Genomic DNA, 19,429 nt, shown 5'->3' on the forward strand with positions numbered 1-19,429 from the left:
TGGGAAAAAAGGGTTTGATCCTTTTTTTCCAAACCACATCATTAAAAAGTGTATTTTCCTTTGAAGAGCCGGTTCCTAAGAATTGAGTGGAGCTGCGTGGGTGTGGGAGATTAAAGATCGCAGTGTAATTTGTAATTCCATAGAATGGTGTGTCCAAACTTTTGACTGGTGTGTGTGTGTGTGTGTGTGTGTGTGTGTGTGTGTGTGTGTGTGTGTGTGTGTGTGTGTGTGTGTGTGTGTGTGTGTGTGTGTGTGTGTGTGTGTGTGTGTGTGTGTGTGTGTGTGTGTGTGTGTGTGTGTGTGTATATATATATCCGCTGCAGAAGGCATTTTTCACACAAGCCTTCAGAAAGACGTCGAAACACGGAGACATTCCTGTTCTTCCCTTGAAGACAAGTATCAAGGTAAAATGCTGCTGCTTGCAGTGACGTAATTAATTGTGCTGAATGGACAGCTATTGCCTGTGTGTGTGTGTGTGTGTATGTGTGTGTGTGTGTGTGTGTGTGTGTGTGTGTGTGTGTGTGTGTGTGTGTGTGTGTGTGTGTGTGTGTGTGTGTGTGTGTGTGTGTGTGTGTGTGTGTGTGTGTGTGTGTGTGTGTGTGTGTGTGTGTGTGTGTGTGTGTGTGTGTGTGTGTGTTTGTGTACATATGTACATATATACATATATACATATATAAACTCAGCAAAAAAGAAATGTCTCTTTTTCAGGACCCTGTCTTTCAAAGATAATTCATAAAAATCTAAATAACTTTACAGATCTTTATTGTAAAGGGTGTATGTATATATGTATATATATATATATATATATATATATATATATATATATATATATATATATATATATATATACACCCTTTACAATATATATTTTTTACAATATATATATACCCTTATATATATATATATCTAAATATATATATATATATATATATATATATATATATATATATATATATCTAAATCAAAACTGTGAGTTTCAAAAACACTCAAATTAAAGGAATTTGGTTATTAAAATAGTGAATTGTTTAACCTGTCTAGCCCCCCACATTCCACTGAAAAGGCAGCGCGCGAAATTCAAAAAATATTTTTTAGAAATATTTAACTTTCACACATTAACAAGTCCAATACAGCAAATGAAAGATAAACATCTTGTGAATCCAGCCAACATGTCCGATTTTTTAAGTGTTTTACAGCGAAAACACAATATAGCATTATATTAGCTTACCACATTAGCCAACCACACAAACGCATTTATCAGCAGCAAAATGTAGCGATTGCAAAAACCAGCAAAATATATAAAATTATTCACTAACCTTGACAAACTTCATCAGATGACAGTCCTATAACATCATGTTACACAATACATATATGTTTTGTTCGAAAATGTGCATATTTAGAGCTACAAATCCTGGTTTTACAATGTGAATATGTAGCCAAACTGCACAAAATTCTCCGGAGATATTTTGGACAGTCACCTGATCTAATCAAAGAACTCATCATAAACTTTACTAAAAAATACATGTTGTACAGCAAATGAAAGATACACTAGTTCTTAATGCAATCGCCGTGTTAGATTTTTAAAAATAACTTTAGTACGACATACAGCTTACGTTATAGCGAGACAGCGCCTGCAATGAGGGCGGAAAATAGAACTAAACATTTTCCACAGAAATACGAAATAACATCATAAATGGTTCCTACTTTTGCTGAGCTTCCATCAGAATCTTGTACAAGGAGTTCTTTGTCCAGAATAAATCGTTGTTTGGTTTTAGAATGTCCTCTTCTCCTGTCGAATTAGCAACCATAGCTAGCCATGTGGCGCAAACGTGCCCAACTTCACCTGACGCAAAGAAAAGAAAATTCCAAAACTCGCAATAAACGTTCAATAAACTGATACAACTCGGTTGAAAAAAACTACTTTATGATGTTTTTATCACATCTATCAAATAAAATCAGAGCCGGAGATATCTAACGTGTATACCGAAAGCTTTTCAGAAGGCAATCTGGGGTTCCTTCTCGCGCCTTCGAATACAATGAAATTTCCAGTCACGTCATTCCAAAAGCTCTTGTTCAGCCTCAGATCAAGCTAGACACCCCATTCCACCTCCCACTGCCTGTTGACATCTACTGGAAGGCGTATGAAGTGCATGTATATCCATAGATTTCAGGCAAATTAATAGGAAGGCCCTGGAACAGAGCCTAATTTTTCACTTCCTGTCAGGAAGTTTGCTGCAAAATGAGTTCTGTTTTACTCACAGATATAATTCAAACGGTTTTAGAAACTTGAGAGTGTTTTCTATCCAATAGTAATAATAATATGCATATTGTACGATCTAGAATAGAGTACAAGGCCGTTTCATTTGGGCACGATTTTTTCCCAAAGTGAAAATAGCGCTCCCTACACACTAACAGGTTAATCGCTGTCAACGATACTTTGTTTGTATTCAATAACCGCAGCGGGTTGTTCTAAATCAGAAACATTGTTGCCAGGAGCTATTACTCAACCTCGTACACTTTTGGTTTTTCCAGTCATGGACTCCAAGCCCATTGAGGTAGCAGCCCTGAGCAGGGCGCTGTATCCTGGCATGCTGTACGACTGTCGCAACGACTCCTTCATCCCAGGTACTGTACTCCATGTTCCATAATAACAGCAATAATAGTAGCCTAATGTAATAATAATAATGCAATCATTCGGCGTAGTCGTCTCGCATGTGACAAATAAAAGTTGATTTGATTTGATCTCCTTTGTCTTGATCGCATTGAGGGAGAGGTTATTGCCCTAGCACCACACAGCCAGGTCTCTGACCTCCTCTCTATAGGCTGTCTCATCGTTGTCGGTGATCAGGCCTACCACTGTTGTCATCTGCAAACTTAATGATGGTGTTGGAGTCGTGCCTGGCCATGCAGTCATGAGTGAACAGGTAGTACAGGAGAGGACTGAGCACCCACCACTAAGGGACCCAGTGTTGAGGATCAGCGTAGAGGATGTGTTGTTACCTACCCTGTAACCTACCACCTGATGTCCAGGATACAGTGTTAGAGGGGGGTGTTTAGTCCCAGGGTCCTTAGCTTAATGATGAGCTTTGAGGGCATTATAGTGTTGAATGCTGAGCTGTAGTCAATGAATAGCATTCTCACATAGGTGCTCATTTTGTCCATTTGGGAAAGGGCAGTGTGGAGTGCAATAGAGATGACATAATCTGTGGATCTGTGGGGGCAGTATGCAAATTGGAGTGGGTCTAGAGTTTCTGGGATAATGGTGTTGATGTGAGCCATGACCAGCCTTTCAATGCATTTCATAGCTACAGACGTGAGCGCTACGGGTTGGTAGTCATTTAGACAGGTTACCTTAGTGTTCTTGGGCACAGGGACTATGGTGGCCTGCCCCATAAAGGTTTACCTTCAGACACTGTTTAGATGTATAGTTTCTTACTGACACTGGGGCTTTTTGAGCTTTGCTATTGGTTTCTTTCTTTGCTGGCTCTTCTCCCACTTCTTATGGAGACTCTTCGGGTAGGCTCGCTCAATATAAATGGCGCCAGAGATGCGGGAAAGAGGAGTGTGTTGGGTGAATATGTAAAACAAACAAAAAAGTACAGGTGTTGTTTCTGCAGGAGACACATGGTGATGTGTTGAATGAAGTCGATTGGGGGCTCTGGTGGAAAGGGGCAAGTGTGTTGAGCCATGGAACAAATCTTAGTGCAGGGGTGGCAGTCCTTTTTGCAATAAAAAAATTTGCTCCTCTAAGGAGGTGTGTAGGGGTAGGCTGCTTGTTGTTAAAGCAGAAATTAACAACATGGGCTTTGTCTATATAAATGTGTATGCGCCTAATACAGGGAGAGAAAGAGGGGTTCTATTTGGGAGTCTTAGACAGGAACTCTTACAGGTAGCGCCTGAGGAGACGCTGGTGGTCTGAGGGGACTGGAACTGTACAATAGATTTGAAAAAACACAGAAATGGGGAAGAGCCTCATTCAGTGTCAGTGGGAGTGTTACGCGACATCTTTAAACTTTCAGTGATACCCATCCCGGATCCGGGAGCATCCTCATCAAAAAGCTGACTAGCATAGCCTAACCTAACGGGACAGGGATATCATATAATATAATTTCATGAAATCACAAGTCCAATACAGCAAATGAAAGATAAACATCTTGTGAATCCAGCCATCATTTCCGATTTTTAAAATGTTTTACAGCGAAAACACAATATGTATTTATATTATTAGCTAACCACAATAGCCAAACACACAACGGCATGTTTTCACCATGTTTCCACTGCATAGGTAGCTTTCACAAAACCCACAAATAGAGATAAAATTTATCACTAACCTTGAACAACTTCATCAGATGACAGTCTTATAACATCATGTTATACAATACATTTATGTTTTTTTCGAAAATGTGCATATTTGAGGTATAAATCATAGTTTTACATTGCAGCCACCATCACAAATAGCACCAAAGCAGCCAGAATAATTACAGAGAGCAACGTGAAATACATAAATACTCATCATAAAACATTTATGAAAAATACATGGTGTACAGCAAATGAAAGATAAACATCTTGTGAATCCAGCCAATATTTCCGATTTTTTAAGTGTTTTACAGCGAAAACACAATATAGAATTATATTAGCTCATCACAATAGCCAAACACACAACGCCATTTATCCACCGCCAACATAGCTTTCGCAAAAACCAGCAATAGATATAAAATTAATCACTAACCTTTGGACAACTTCATCAGATGACAGTCTTATAACATCATGTTATACAATACATTTATGTTTTGTTCGAAAAGGTGCATATTTAGAGCTGCAAATCGTGGTTATACGTCGTGAATACGTAGCAACAATTCACCAGAATCTCCGGAGATATTTTTGGACACTCACCTAATCTAACCAAAGAACTCATCATAAACTTTACATAAAAATACTAGTTGTATGGCAAATGAAAGATACACTGGTTCTTAATGCAACCGCTGTGTTAGATTTTTTTAAATAACTTTACCACAACATACAGCATGCAATATTGTGAGACAGCGCTCTCCAATTCTCCGCCGTGTTGGAGCCAACATATTCCACAGAAATACGAAATAACATCATAAATTTTGTCTTACTTTTGCTGAGCTTCCATCAGAATGTTGTGCAAGGAGGCCTTGGTCCAGAATAAATCGTTGTTTGGTTTTAGAATGTCCATTTCTTCTGTCGAATTAGCAACTTTGGCTAGCCATGTCGAGCTCACGTGTCCTTCATCTCTTGGCGCAATCAACAAAAAATTCCAAAATTCCCAATAAACGTCGACTAAACTGGTCAAACTCGGTTGAAAATCCATCTTTATGATGTTATTGTCATATGTATCCAATAAAATGAGAGCCGGAGCAATTCGTAGTGTATACCGAACGCTTTTCAGAAGACAATGTGAGGTTCCCCTGCGCGCCGTCGAAAACTGACAAAAGACCGGACCTGCCACTCCAAAAGGTCTTATTCGGCCTCACATCAAGCTAGACACCCCATTCAACCTTCTACTGCCTGTTGATATCGAGTGGAAGGCGTATGAAGTGCATACAGATCGATAAATAAAATCCAGTTGAATAGGCAGGCCCTGACACAGCCTCATTTTCAGATTTTTCACTTCCTGTATGGAAGTTTGCTGCCAAATGGGTTCTGTTTTACTCACAGATATAATTCAAACAAAAGTTTTAGAAACTTCAGAGTGTTTTCTATCCAATAGTAATAATAATATGCATATTGTATGATCTAGAACAGAGTACGAGGCCATTTAATTTGGGCACGATTTTTTCCAAAGTGAAAATAGCGCCCCCCTATTCACAAGAATTAATCAGTTCGACCTAGTGGATGTTTGGAGAACTAAACATCCAAACACAAGACAGTATACATGGGTGAAGGTTTTCGGGGCTAGGGTGAGTGCAGCCCAACTTGATCGCATTTACATGTCTAGGAATCGGAGCAACAGGCTGTTGGGCGCTACCATTCTCCCAGTGGGGTTTTCGGGTCACCACATAACCATGGCTCGGCTGTCTATTTCACCAGGGCCCCGGCAGGCATCCTATTGGAAGTTCAATGTAAAGCTCTTACAAGATGCAACCTTTTGCTCAGGTTTCCAGACCTATTGGGAAAGGTGGGGGCAGCGAAGAGAGGAGTATGAGTCTCTGAGTCAATGGTGGGATGTGAGGAAAGTCCATATTCTGGCTTTTCTGTCAACAGTACACAGCTCTCTCATCCTCAGAGGCTAGGAGAGTATTGGGGGTACTAGAGCGTTGTATTATTGAGATAGTGGGGCAAGGCAATGTAGGCCTCCAGGCTAATTTAGCCGAATTACGTAGGGAACTGGGCAGTTTTTTCCATGTTAAAGCAAAGGGAGCACATGTAAGAGCTAGGTTCTCCATGCTCAAGGAGATGGAGGCTCCCAGCTCCTTCTTCTTTGGTGTGGAAAGACAGAGCAGTGAAGCCAAGGGTATGCATTCTCTACGGCTGTCTGATGGGTGGGTGACCTCTGTGGTAGGTGAGATGCGGGAGCGGACTGTGGAGTTTTATACTGAGTTGTATAGGGCAGAAGTGTGTGATCCTATGTGTGCTCAGGTTTTGTTCGCAGGACTCCGTCAGCTCTCTCTGGCACAGAGGGATGAAATGGACATTCCTCTGTTGTCCCATGAACTGGCAAAAGCCGTAACCCAGATGTCCCCCGGTCATGCAACCCCCGGGGGTTGATTTATAAATAATTCTGGGGAATAATTGGACAGGATTTCTTTTGCGTGTTGCGTGAATGCGTCGGGGTAGGAGAGTTGCCGATGAGCTGCCGTCGGGCGGCTCGGACTCTCCTGCCCATAAAAGGGGACTTGTGTGAACTTAAGAACTGGAGGCCTGTGGCATTACACTGAGCGGACAACAAGATATTTGCCAAGGTCCTCTCTAACAGGATGAAGTCCCATTTGGACTCGATAGTACATAAAGACCAAAAATACTGTGTACCGGGACGCTCAATCACGGACAACTTGTTCTTAATCAGGGACATGTTGGACTTGTCGAGAGGTTCAAATGTGAACTTTGGACTGGTCTCTTTAGATCAAGAGAAGGCTTTTGATAAAGTGGACCATGAGTATCTGTTTAATGTGATGTTTGGGTTTGGGAAGAGTTTTTTGACCTGTGTGAAGCTGTTGTATGCTGGGGCGTCATGTATGGTCAAGGTGGAAGGGGGGCTCAGTAGGCCAGTCTGGGTGAGATGGGGCATTAGACAAGGATGCCCTCTATCTGGGCAGTTATACACATTAGCCATTGAGACTTTTTTGGGACTGCTACGCAGGAGACTGCAGGGATTGTGCTGGACAGGCATGGATGTGGTGACAGGCATAGCAGTGTCAGCATATGCAGATGACGTTTCTGTGATGGTCAGGGATGGTCAGGATATGCAGGCACTAGAGACTAGTCTGAAGGTGTACGAGGGAGCTTCTTCAGCTAAGGTGACCTGGGCCAAGAGCAAAGTTCTGTTATGTGGGGCATGGGGAGATAGGGCTCCTCCTCTGCTTCCAGAGGGTTTACAGTGGGGTTGTGACGGGCTTAAAGTGTTGGGGGTGTACCTGGGCTCGGAGAAGTGGTTCAGGAAGAACTGGGAGGGGCTGTCACAGGCAGTGGTGTCAAGACTGGCCAGGTGGAGGAGGCTCCTGTCCCAAGTGTCATACAGAGGGAGGGTGCTGATAAACAACAACCTGGTGGCATTTTCCTTGTGGCATAAACTGGCTGTCCCCCCCCCCCCCCGCCGGTCTGCGTGACCTGCAATGCAAGCTGGTGGACTTTTTCTGGTTGGGCGGCAGTGTTGTACATGACCATCCACGAAGGAGGACAGGGCCTGATGGAACTGGAGAGCAGGATGGCTGCTTTCCGGCTACAGGCAGTGCAGAGACTGCTGTACCATACTGATGTTGGCTGGAGGGAACCAGCATGCGCTGCTGAGGAGAGCTGGCGGATTAGGGTTGGACTGGCAGCTGTTCCTCGTGAAGCTGGAGAGGCTGAGTACAGCAGGTCTCTCGAATTTTTACTCTGCAGTGCTATAGGCATGGCAGCTGCTAAGGCCCACACGAGAAGGGGGTGTGGAGCCTGGGCTGTGGGTGTGGGAGGAGACTATCTTCAACAACCCAGCCATCCCTTTGAGATCGGTTCAATCGGCCACACTGCAGAGGCAACTGATGGCAGTGGGTTTACAAAGGCTGGGTGACCTGAGACTGCTGGGAGAGGAGGGGTGGAAAACCCCGGAAGTCTTGGCACAACAAACAGGAATAACGTCTCTTAGGCTGCTGGAGAGATTCCTGGAGGAGGTCCAGGAGGCACTGTCTGAGCCGGTAAGGGGGGTGTTTGAGCAGCCAAAGGGGGAGGGGCAACCAATGTTTCCACGACTGCAGGTGACAGCAGAGACTGGAGACCGGCAAGGGGGTCTGGAGGACTTGTTAGATTTTAACACTCCGAGCCTGGGCAAGTTTGAAGGGGTGGGAGGTATAGCCCTCTACAACCACTGCGTTAAGGTTAGGAACATTAGGAGCCTAACAGGAGTGAAGGCACATCAGTGGCAGGGGGTATGTGGGGCGGAGAGTATGGTGGGTTTTAGATGGAGGGGGCTCTACAAACCCCCAGTACCAAAGAAGTAATGTCACCTCCAATGCAGGGTTCTTCATGGAGCCCTGGACACTAACAGCTGGTTGGCACGGGGTTGAACCGGGAATCAGGCAGGGGTGTCCTTTCTGTGTAACGAAAGAAACTGTGATTCATGTGTTTTCTGTCTGCACCAGGTTAATGCAACCGCTGTGTCAGATTTCAAAAAGCTTTACGGCAAAAGCACAATATTCAATAATCTGAGAACAGCGTTCAGCAACAAAAGGAAGTCATACAGTTACCCGCCAACTCGTGCAGTCAACGAAACTCATAAATAGTATTATAAATCTTCACTTACCTTTACTGATATTCATCGGAATGCACTCCCAGGACTCCCACTTCCACAAGAAATGTTTGTTTTGTTCGGTAATGGCCATCATTTATGTCCAAATAGCTATTTTTGTTAGTGTGTTTGGTAAACATATCCAAAGTCAGGAAGCGCGTTCACTAAAAGCAGATGAAATGTCAAAAAGTTCCGTAACAGTCAATAGAAACATGTCAAACGATGAATTGAATCAATCTTTAGAATGTTTTTAACATAAATCTTCAATAACGTTCCAACCGGAGAATTCCATTGCCTTCAGATGTGCGATGGAACAGAACTGCCTCTCATGTGAACGTGCATGGTCAGAGCATGGTCACCTCATGGCAGACCTGACTCATTCCTGTCTCCTTCGGCCCCACTTCACAGTAGAGGCATCAGACAAGGTTCTACAGACAGTTGACACCTAGTGTAAGTCCTAGGAAGTGCAAATAGATCCATATCCCACTGTGTATTCAATAAGGGCAGGGTTGAAAATCGACCAACCTCAGATTTCTCACTTCCTGTTTGGATTTCTTCTCAGGTTTTTGCCTGCCATATGAGTTCTGTTATACTCACAGACATCATTCAAAACGTTTTAGAAACTTCAGAGTGTTTTCTATCCAATACTAATAACAATATGCATATATTAGCAACTGGGACTGAGGAGCAGGCAGTTTACTATGGGCACCTCTGGGCACCTTTCATCCAAGCTACTCAATACTGCACCTGCAGCCTAAGAAGACTTTTCGTCACGTTTTAGTGAACCGTGCTTTGTGACTTTGGAATTGTTTACCAAACGCGCTAACCAAAGTAGCTAATTGGACATAAATAACGGACATTATCGAACAAATCAAGCATTTCTTGTGGACCTGGGATTTCTGGGACTGCATTCTGATGAAGTTCATCAAAGGTAAGGAAACATTTATCATGTATTTTCTGGTTTCTGTTGAGTCCAACATGGCGGTTAATTTGACTCTTGTTCTGAGCTCCGTCTCAGATTATTGCATGGTTTGCTTTTTCCGTAAAGTTTTTTTGAAATCTGATTCAGCAGTTGCATTAACGTCTTATGTCTGCAATCCCGGTAACGGAATGATATGACAACAGCCAGTGAAAGTGCAGGGCGCCAAATTCAAAATAACAGAAATCTCATAATTAAAATTTCTCAGACATACATGTGTCTTATACCATTTTAAAGGTAATCTTGTTGTTAATCCCGCCAAAGTGTCCGATTTCAAATATGCTTTCAGCGAAAGCACTACAAATGATTTTGTCAGGTCACACCAAACCACAATAAGCACAGCCATTTTTCCTGCGAAAGATATCAGTCACAAAAAGCACAAATAGAGATAAAATTAATCACTAACCTTTGACGATCTTCATCAGATGACACTCATAGGACTTCATGTTACACAATACATGCATGTTTTGTCTGATAAAGTTCATATTTATATAAAAAAAATCAGAGTTTACATTGGCGCGTTACATTCACTAGTTCCAAAAACATCCAGTGATAGTGCATAGCCACATCGTTTCAACAGAAATACTCATCATAAATGTAGATGATAGTACAAGTTATACACATGGAATTATAGATATACCTCTCCTTTAAGAACAAGTGTATCTTTAATTCTATGTAAAAAATGTATCTTTCATCAAAGTTTATGATGAGAATTTATGTTATTTGACGTGGCTCTCTGCAATTTCTCCAGATATTTTGGAGGCATTTCTGAACTTGGCGCCAATGTAAACTGAGGTTTTTGGATATAAATATGAACATCGAACAAAACATCGAACAAAACATATATGTATTGTGTAACATGAAGTCCTATGAGTGTCATCTGATGAAGATCATCAGAGGTTAGTGAGGCCTTCTCCTTAAAACTTCTTATGGCTGCAATCCCGTTAATGGGATGATATGACAACAGCCAGTGAAAGTGCAGGGCGCCAAATTCAAAACAACAGAAATCTCATAATTAACATTCCTCAAACATAAATGTGTCTTATACCATTTTAAAGGTAATCTTGTTGTAAATCCAGCCACAGTGTCCGATTTCAAAAAGGCTTTACGACGAAAGCAAACCAAACGATTATGTTACTTCAGAGCCAAGTCACAGAAAAACACAGCCATATTTCCAGCCAAAGAGAGGAGTCACAAAAAGCAGAAATATAGATAAAATGAATCACTAACCTTTGATGATCTTCATAAGATGACACTCATAGGACTTCATGTTACACAATACATGTATGTTTTGTTCGGTAAAGTTCATATTTATATCCAAAACATCTGAGTTTATATTGGTGCGTTATGTTCAGTAGTTCCAAAACATCCGGTGATTTTGCAGAGTCACATCAATTTACAAAAATAGTCATCATACATGTTGATGAAAATACAAGTGTTATACATGGAATTTTAGATCCACTTCTCCTTAATGCAACCGCTGTGTCAGATTCTTTTTTAACTTTAAGGAAAAAGTAAACCTTGCAATAATCTGAGTACGGCGCTCAGACGACAAATCAACCCAAAGAGATATCCACCATGTTGGAGTCAACAGATGTCAGAAATAGCATCACAAATATTCACTTACCTTTGATGATCTTCATCAGAATGCACTCCCAGGAATCCCAGTTCCACAATAAATGTTTGTTTTGTTCGATAATGTCCATCATTTATGTCCAAATTCCTCCTTGTTGTTTGCACGTTCAGTACACAATCTAAACTCACGACGCACGTGCAAGTCCAGCGGAAAGTACGGACGAAAAGTCCAAAAAGTTCCGTTACAGTCCGTAGAAACATGTCAAACGATGTATAGAATCAATCTTTAGGATGTTTTTAACAGAAATCTTCAATAATGTTCCAACCGGAGAATTCCTTTGCCTTCAGACATGCGATGGAACGCAGCTAACTCTCACATGAACGCGCATGGTCAGCGCATGGTCAGCTCGTGGCACTCTGGGAGAGACCTTACTCAATCTCCTCTCAATCGCCCTCACTTCACAGTAGAAGCATCAAACAAGGTTCTAAAGACTGTTGACATCTAGTGAAAGCCTTGGGAAGTGCAACATGATCCCATTTCCACTGTATCTTGGATAAGCAAAGAGTTGAAAATCCAACTTCCTAGTTGGATTTTTTCTCAGGTTTTTGCCTGTCATATGAGTTATGTTACACTCACAGACATCATTCAAACAGTTTTAGAAATGTCAAAGTGTTCTCTATACACATATACTGATAATATGCATATCCTAGGATCTGGGCCTGAGTAGCAGGCAATTTACTCTGGGAACGCTTTTCATCCGGACGTGAAAATACTGCCCCTACCCCAAAGAAGTTAATGGGATGGTCTCTGCGTGCCTTAGGGTTGAGTTTGAGTACTATAGAATGATAAAAAAGTGTGGAGATGTTTCAGGAGATATGGTGTGTTGGGGGGGGGGGGGGCTGTCTGTATAGCTGGGGAAGATGTTTTGGATGTACGGTTGTAGAAGTGGATATTGTTTTGGGTATTGTGATGTTGGTTTGTATCATGTGGTAGATGGAAAGGTGAGTATGGTACATGTATGCAGTACATATATTTTGTTTATTTATTTTTAAGTGGGGGTAAGTTTTTTAAATGAAATGAGAAAGTTTCAGTAAAGAAAGACAAAAAGTCAAGTCTCTCTCTCTCTCTCTCTCTCTCTCTCTCTCTCTCTCTCTCTCTCTCTCTCTCTCTCTCTCTCTCTCTCTCAGGTGTCACCCTCTGGGACACTGATGCTATAAAAAGAAACCTTGATGTCCATCAACATCCAAGCTCAGATTTCACAATCTCAACCTCCAACTCCTTGATGGTGAAGTCCAATCTGCTGGACGTGAGTGCTTCACTGAAGGCCAGCTTCATGGGGGGACTGATAGAGGTGGAGGGGTCAGCGAAGTATCTGAAGGATGACGTCTCCTCTGCAAGGCAGTGCAGGGTCACTATGAAATGCAGCAAGACTGTTCGCTACGAGCAGCTGACCATGAGCAACCTGGGTAAGATTACCTACCCCTGGGTGCTTGATAAGCATACAGCCACTCACATCATCACAGCCGTGCTGTACGGGGCTCAAGCCTTCATGGTTTTCGACCAGATGGCTTCTACAGAAGAACAGAAGCAGGAGATCCAGGGGACCCTGCATATGATGGTCAAGAAGATCCCTATGTTCTCCATCGAAGGGGAGGGAAAGGTGCAATTGACAGAAGAGGAGAAGACGACTGCAGATCGGTTCAGCTGCAGGTTCCACGGCGATTTTGATATAAAACAGAATCCCACCACTTACCTGGAAGCCATCGAGGTGTATAAAACTCTACCGGGGTTGCTGGGGGAGAAGGGGGAAAAGGCTGTGCCTGTGAAAGTGTGGCTCTACCCTATGATGAAGCTGCACTCCAACGCTGCTCAGCTGTTGCGAGAGGTCAGCGTGGATCTGGTCTCCCAGGTCGAGAAGGTGCTGGACTTGTTCAAAGAGGTCAACGTGAGAGCAAATGACATGATCGGCGACAGCTTTCTCAACCAGTTTGAAGATCTGAAAGACAAACTGGGACAGTTCCAGCAGAATTTCCTGCAGTATAAAACAGTGTTTGAGAAAGCTGTGTCCAGGGTCCTGCCAGCTATCCGGGGGGGCGGAGAAAAGGAGCAGAAGCTGGTTGATATACTGAACACCCACAATGATTCTCAATTCACCAGCAGCAAGATGAAGAAGTGGCTGGACGAGAAGGAGATTGAAATGAACCTGTTGAGATCCTACACTGATATGCTGAAAGACTTTCCCATCATGAACTCAAGAGTCAAACTTTTCAAAGTCCTCTTCGATCCCATGATTGAGACTGTCGTCTGCTTCACCTTCACCTCTCTGCAAAACAAAGAGCCATATCTCTCTAACCTGACCCAGTGCCTCCAATCTGATGATTTCAGGAAGCTGGAGAAGAATTATAGTTTTGTACCAAGTGCCCCTGAAGAGGAGACCCAGCCATGGTACACCTCCCCTGAGCTCTCAAAGAAAATTAGAGATATCATTCCGCAGTTCTGCGTTATTTCAGAGAATCATCAAACCGACAATAAATTCAGATTCATTGTGGCCTCGATCTCAGACCCCTCTGATCCCGGAGTCTCCATTCGCACGTACCGCTGTGGGGAAAGAGTGGATTTCCAATCGATGCTCCAACACCTCATGGGGACTGAAATGTTTGGACCACACAAAGTGGAGGAGAGAGCAGTGAAGACAGCAGCTGAGACAGGCACAGAGCCAGGTCAGGAGAAGTGAACAGCCACGGACACACCTGACACATCAGGGCTGCAGGCTGCTTGTGCAGCCAGTGCGGAGACTGAGCTTTTGCCTTTGTTTTTATTTCAGTGTAACAATCTGTCCAGCGTGTGAAGAAACCACTTCACTTTCTTTCTTCTGTCCAGTATTCTCTTTCTTTTGAAAAGTCTTTCTAAATATTGTTTCAACAACATTTTTTTCCATCTGTTTTCTGATTTGTCTCTCTCAATGCTCTATTAGGATGAGGTGGAGGGGTGTGGGGGGGATTTAAAACTCAACTCCCAACAGACTGGTTTGTAAAAAAAATAACTCAATACTGAAACAATAAGCAGCTTAGAAATGACTGATAACTCAATTTATATTATTTTAACACAAGTCTATATATGGGGAAATGTAATGGCCTATCTGTACACCTGCAAATCAATCCACGATTCACTAATAAATAAAGTACATTTCTTTGAAATTCACCATTGTCTTTGTGTGTCATTTGGTCACGGTTGAGAATGTATGTAGCCTGGGGGTCTGAATGACTAGGGTGTTATGGGGTACCACGTGCACCAGTTCAATCCCCAGGTGCACCAGTTCAATCACCAAGTGCACAGGCTGGACTTAGTGCAATGAGAGAGAAGTATGACCTTTATGCCCTAGTCGGCTGGCCCTCGCTACATGTTCGTCGTCAGACCCACTGGCTCCAGGTCATCTACAAGGCTATGCTAGGTAAAGTGCCGCCTTATCTTAGTTCACTGGTCACGATGGCTACACCCACCCGTAGCACGCGCTCCAGCAGGTGTATCTCACTGATCATCCCTAAAGCCAAAACCTCATTTGGACGCCTTTCCTTCCAGTTCTCTGCTGCCTGCGACTGGAACGAATTGCAAAAATCTCTGAAGTTGGAGACTTTTATCTCCCTCAACAACTTTAAACATCTGCTATCCGAGCAGCTAACCGATCGCTGCAGCTGTACATAGTCCATCGGTATATAGCCCACCCAACCGCAAGATGAGGTAAGGTGTGAGACCGTGCCACGAAATACCATATCATGTGCTTTCAGAAGGGCCTCTCGCAACATTTCACAACTGCTCATGCCTGACAATTTGCAAGTGATATTAAGAACTCTTATGACCAACTTCTCTAAACTGTCTTGAAATACAACTCTCGTTCTGTTTATGTTTTTGTGGGATGAATCTTACCTGTTTATTGTAATATGTTTCCTCCCAGCAGGCCTGCAGAGTCTGAAAATAAAGGCTGCTTCTACAGAATTCCTTTGAAGATAATGAATATAGATAAAATGAATCACTAACCTTTGATGATCTTCATAAGATGACACTCATAGGACTTCATGTTACACAATACATGTATGTTTTGTTCGGTAAAGTTCATATTTATATCCAAAACATCTGAGTTTATATTGGTGCGTTATGTTCAGTAGTTCCAAAACATCCGGTGATTTTGCAGAGTCACATCAATTTACAAAAATAGTCATCATACATGTTGATGAAAATACAAGTGTTATACATGGAATTTTAGATCCACTTCTCCTTAATGCAACCGCTGTGTCAGATTCTTTTTTAACTTTACGGAAAAAGTAAACCTTGCAATAATCTGAGTACGGCGCTCAGACGACAAATCAACCCAAAGAGATATCCACCATGTTGGAGTCAACAGATGTCAGAAATAGCATCACAAATATTCACTTACCTTTGATGATCTTCATCAGAATGCACTCCCAGGAATCCCAGTTCCACAATAAATGTTTGTTTTGTTCGATAATGTCCATCATTTATGTCCAAATTCCTCCTTGTTGTTTGCACGTTCAGTACACAATCTAAACTCACGACGCACGTGCAAGTCCAGCGGAAAGTACGGACGAAAAGTCCAAAAAGTTCCGTTACAGTCCGTAGAAACATGTCAAACGATGTATAGAATCAATCTTTAGGATGTTTTTAACAGAAATCTTCAATAATGTTCCAACCGGAGAATTCCTTTGCCTTCAGACATGCGATGGAACGCAGCTAACTCTCACATGAACGCGCATGGTCAGCGCATGGTCAGCTCGTGGCACTCTGGGAGAGACCTTACTCAATCTCCTCTCAATCGCCCTCACTTCACAGTAGAAGCATCAAACAAGGTTCTAAAGACTGTTGACATCTAGTGAAAGCCTTGGGAAGTGCAACATGATCCCATTTCCACTGTATCTTGGATAAGCAAAGAGTTGAAAATCCAACTTCCTAGTTGGATTTTTTCTCAGGTTTTTGCCTGTCATATGAGTTATGTTACACTCACAGACATCATTCAAACAGTTTTAGAAATGTCAAAGTGTTCTCTATACACATATACTGATAATATGCATATCCTAGGATCTGGGCCTGAGTAGCAGGCAATTTACTCTGGGAACGCTTTTCATCCGGACGTGAAAATACTGCCCCTACCCCAAAGAAGTTAATGGGATGGTCTCTGCGTGCCTTAGGGTTGAGTTTGAGTACTATAGAATGATAAAAAAGTGTGGAGATGTTTCAGGAGATATGGTGTGTTGGGGGGGGGGGGGCTGTCTGTATAGCTGGGGAAGATGTTTTGGATGTACGGTTGTAGAAGTGGATATTGTTTTGGGTATTGTGATGTTGGTTTGTATCATGTGGTAGATGGAAAGGTGAGTATGGTACATGTATGCAGTACATATATTTTGTTTATTTATTTTTAAGTGGGGGTAAGTTTTTTAAATGAAATGAGAAAGTTTCAGTAAAGAAAGACAAAAAGTCAAGTCTCTCTCTCTCTCTCTCTCTCTCTCTCTCTCTCTCTCTCTCTCTCTCTCTCTCTCTCTCTCTCTCTCTCTCTCAGGTGTCACCCTCTGGGACACTGATGCTATAAAAAGAAACCTTGATGTCCATCAACATCCAAGCTCAGATTTCACAATCTCAACCTCCAACTCCTTGATGGTGAAGTCCAATCTGCTGGACGTGAGTGCTTCACTGAAGGCCAGCTTCATGGGGGGACTGATAGAGGTGGAGGGGTCAGCGAAGTATCTGAAGGATGACGTCTCCTCTGCAAGGCAGTGCAGGGTCACTATGAAATGCAGCAAGACTGTTCGCTACGAGCAGCTGACCATGAGCAACCTGGGTAAGATTACCTACCCCTGGGTGCTTGATAAGCATACAGCCACTCACATCATCACAGCCGTGCTGTACGGGGCTCAAGCCTTCATGGTTTTCGACCAGATGGCTTCTACAGAAGAACAGAAGCAGGAGATCCAGGGGACCCTGCATATGATGGTCAAGAAGATCCCTATGTTCTCCATCGAAGGGGAGGGAAAGGTGCAATTGACAGAAGAGGAGAAGACGACTGCAGATCGGTTCAGCTGCAGGTTCCACGGCGATTTTGATATAAAACAGAATCCCACCACTTACCTGGAAGCCATCGAGGTGTATAAAACTCTACCGGGGTTGCTGGGGGAGAAGGGGGAAAAGGCTGTGCCTGTGAAAGTGTGGCTCTACCCTATGATGAAGCTGCACTCCAACGCTGCTCAGCTGTTGCGAGAGGTCAGCGTGGATCTGGTCTCCCAGGTCGAGAAGGTGCTGGACTTGTTCAAAGAGGTCAACGTGAGAGCAAATGACATGATCGGCGACAGCTTTCTCAACCAGTTTGAAGATCTGAAAGACAAACTGGGACAGTTCCAGCAGAATTTCCTGCAGTATAAAACAGTGTTTGAGAAAGCTGTGTCCAGGGTCCTGCCAGCTATCCGGGGGGGCGGAGAAAAGGAGCAGAAGCTGGTTGATATACTGAACACCCACAATGATTCTCAATTCACCAGCAGCAAGATGAAGAAGTGGCTGGACGAGAAGGAGATTGAAATGAACCTGTTGAGATCCTACACTGATATGCTGAAAGACTTTCCCATCATGAACTCAAGAGTCAAACTTTTCAAAGTCCTCTTCGATCCCATGATTGAGACTGTCGTCTGCTTCACCTTCACCTCTCTGCAAAACAAAGAGCCATATCTCTCTAACCTGACCCAGTGCCTCCAATCTGATGATTTCAGGAAGCTGGAGAAGAATTATAGTTTTGTACCAAGTGCCCCTGAAGAGGAGACCCAGCCATGGTACACCTCCCCTGAGCTCTCAAAGAAAATTAGAGATATCATTCCGCAGTTCTGCGTTATTTCAGAGAATCATCAAACCGACAATAAATTCAGATTCATTGTGGCCTCGATCTCAGACCCCTCTGATCCCGGAGTCTCCATTCGCACGTACCGCTGTGGGGAAAGAGTGGATTTCCAATCGATGCTCCAACACCTCATGGGGACTGAAATGTTTGGACCACACAAAGTGGAGGAGAGAGCAGTGAAGACAGCAGCTGAGACAGGCACAGAGCCAGGTCAGGAGAAGTGAACAGCCACGGACACACCTGACACATCAGGGCTGCAGGCTGCTTGTGCAGCCAGTGCGGAGACTGAGCTTTTGCCTTTGTTTTTATTTCAGTGTAACAATCTGTCCAGCGTGTGAAGAAACCACTTCACTTTCTTTCTTCTGTCCAGTATTCTCTTTCTTTTGAAAAGTCTTTCTAAATATTGTTTCAACAACATTTTTTTCCATCTGTTTTCTGATTTGTCTCTCTCAATGCTCTATTAGGATGAGGTGGAGGGGTGTGGGGGGGATTTAAAACTCAACTCCCAACAGACTGGTTTGTAAAAAAAAATAACTCAATACTGAAACAATAAGCAGCTTAGAAATGACTGATAACTCAATTTATATTATTTTAACACAAGTCTATATATGGGGAAATGTAATGGCCTATCTGTACACCTGCAAATCAATCCACGATTCACTAATAAATAAAGTACATTTCTTTGAAATTCACCATTGTCTTTGTGTGTCATTTGGTCACGGTTGAGAATGTATGTAGCCTGGGGGTCTGAATGACTAGGGTGTTATGGGGTACCACGTGCACCAGTTCAATCCCCAGGTGCACCAGTTCAATCACCAAGTGCACAGGCTGGACTTAGTGCAATGAGAGAGAAGTATGACCTTTATGCCCTAGTCGGCTGGCCCTCGCTACATGTTCGTCGTCAGACCCACTGGCTCCAGGTCATCTACAAGGCTATGCTAGGTAAAGTGCCGCCTTATCTTAGTTCACTGGTCACGATGGCTACACCCACCCGTAGCACGCGCTCCAGCAGGTGTATCTCACTGATCATCCCTAAAG

At 43.1% G+C, this 19,429-nt stretch overlaps 2 protein-coding genes across 2 annotated transcripts; both read left to right on the forward strand.

Annotated features, from left to right (window-relative positions):
- The first annotated feature begins 329 nt into the window (after positions 1-329).
- On the forward strand, positions 330-14,700 carry LOC139543231 (neoverrucotoxin subunit beta-like). The gene is made up of 3 exons (XM_071349488.1): positions 330-404; positions 2,530-2,622; positions 12,687-14,700. Exons 2-3 carry the CDS (start codon positions 2,532-2,534, stop codon positions 14,231-14,233), a joined length of 1,638 nt encoding a protein of 545 aa, XP_071205589.1. The 5' UTR covers positions 330-404; positions 2,530-2,531; the 3' UTR covers positions 14,234-14,700.
- A 2,368-nt stretch (positions 14,701-17,068) lies between these two features.
- LOC139543232 (neoverrucotoxin subunit alpha-like) lies at positions 17,069-19,083 on the forward strand. The gene has a single exon (XM_071349489.1). The coding sequence runs from the start codon at positions 17,164-17,166 to the stop codon at positions 18,613-18,615; it is 1,452 nt and encodes a 483-aa protein (XP_071205590.1). The 5' UTR covers positions 17,069-17,163; the 3' UTR covers positions 18,616-19,083.
- Positions 19,084-19,429: the final 346 nt, after the last annotated feature.

This window comes from Salvelinus alpinus, chromosome 17 (genome assembly GCF_045679555.1).
Source record: "Salvelinus alpinus chromosome 17, SLU_Salpinus.1, whole genome shotgun sequence".
Lineage (NCBI taxonomy): Eukaryota > Metazoa > Chordata > Actinopteri > Salmoniformes > Salmonidae > Salvelinus > Salvelinus alpinus.

What these genes read in the sequence shown, in the direction of transcription:
- LOC139543231 (XM_071349488.1), top strand. Translation starts at nt 2,532, where the DNA reads ATGGACTCCAAGCCCATTGAGGTAGCAGCCCTGAGCAGGGCGCTGTAT. An exon ending in CAACGACTCCTTCATCCCAG is followed by an intron (nt 2,623 to 12,686) that starts GTACTGTACTCC and finishes TCTCTCTCTCAG; the next exon opens with GTGTCACCCTCTGGGACACT.
- LOC139543232 (XM_071349489.1), top strand. Translation starts at nt 17,164, where the DNA reads ATGGTGAAGTCCAATCTGCTGGACGTGAGTGCTTCACTGAAGGCCAGC.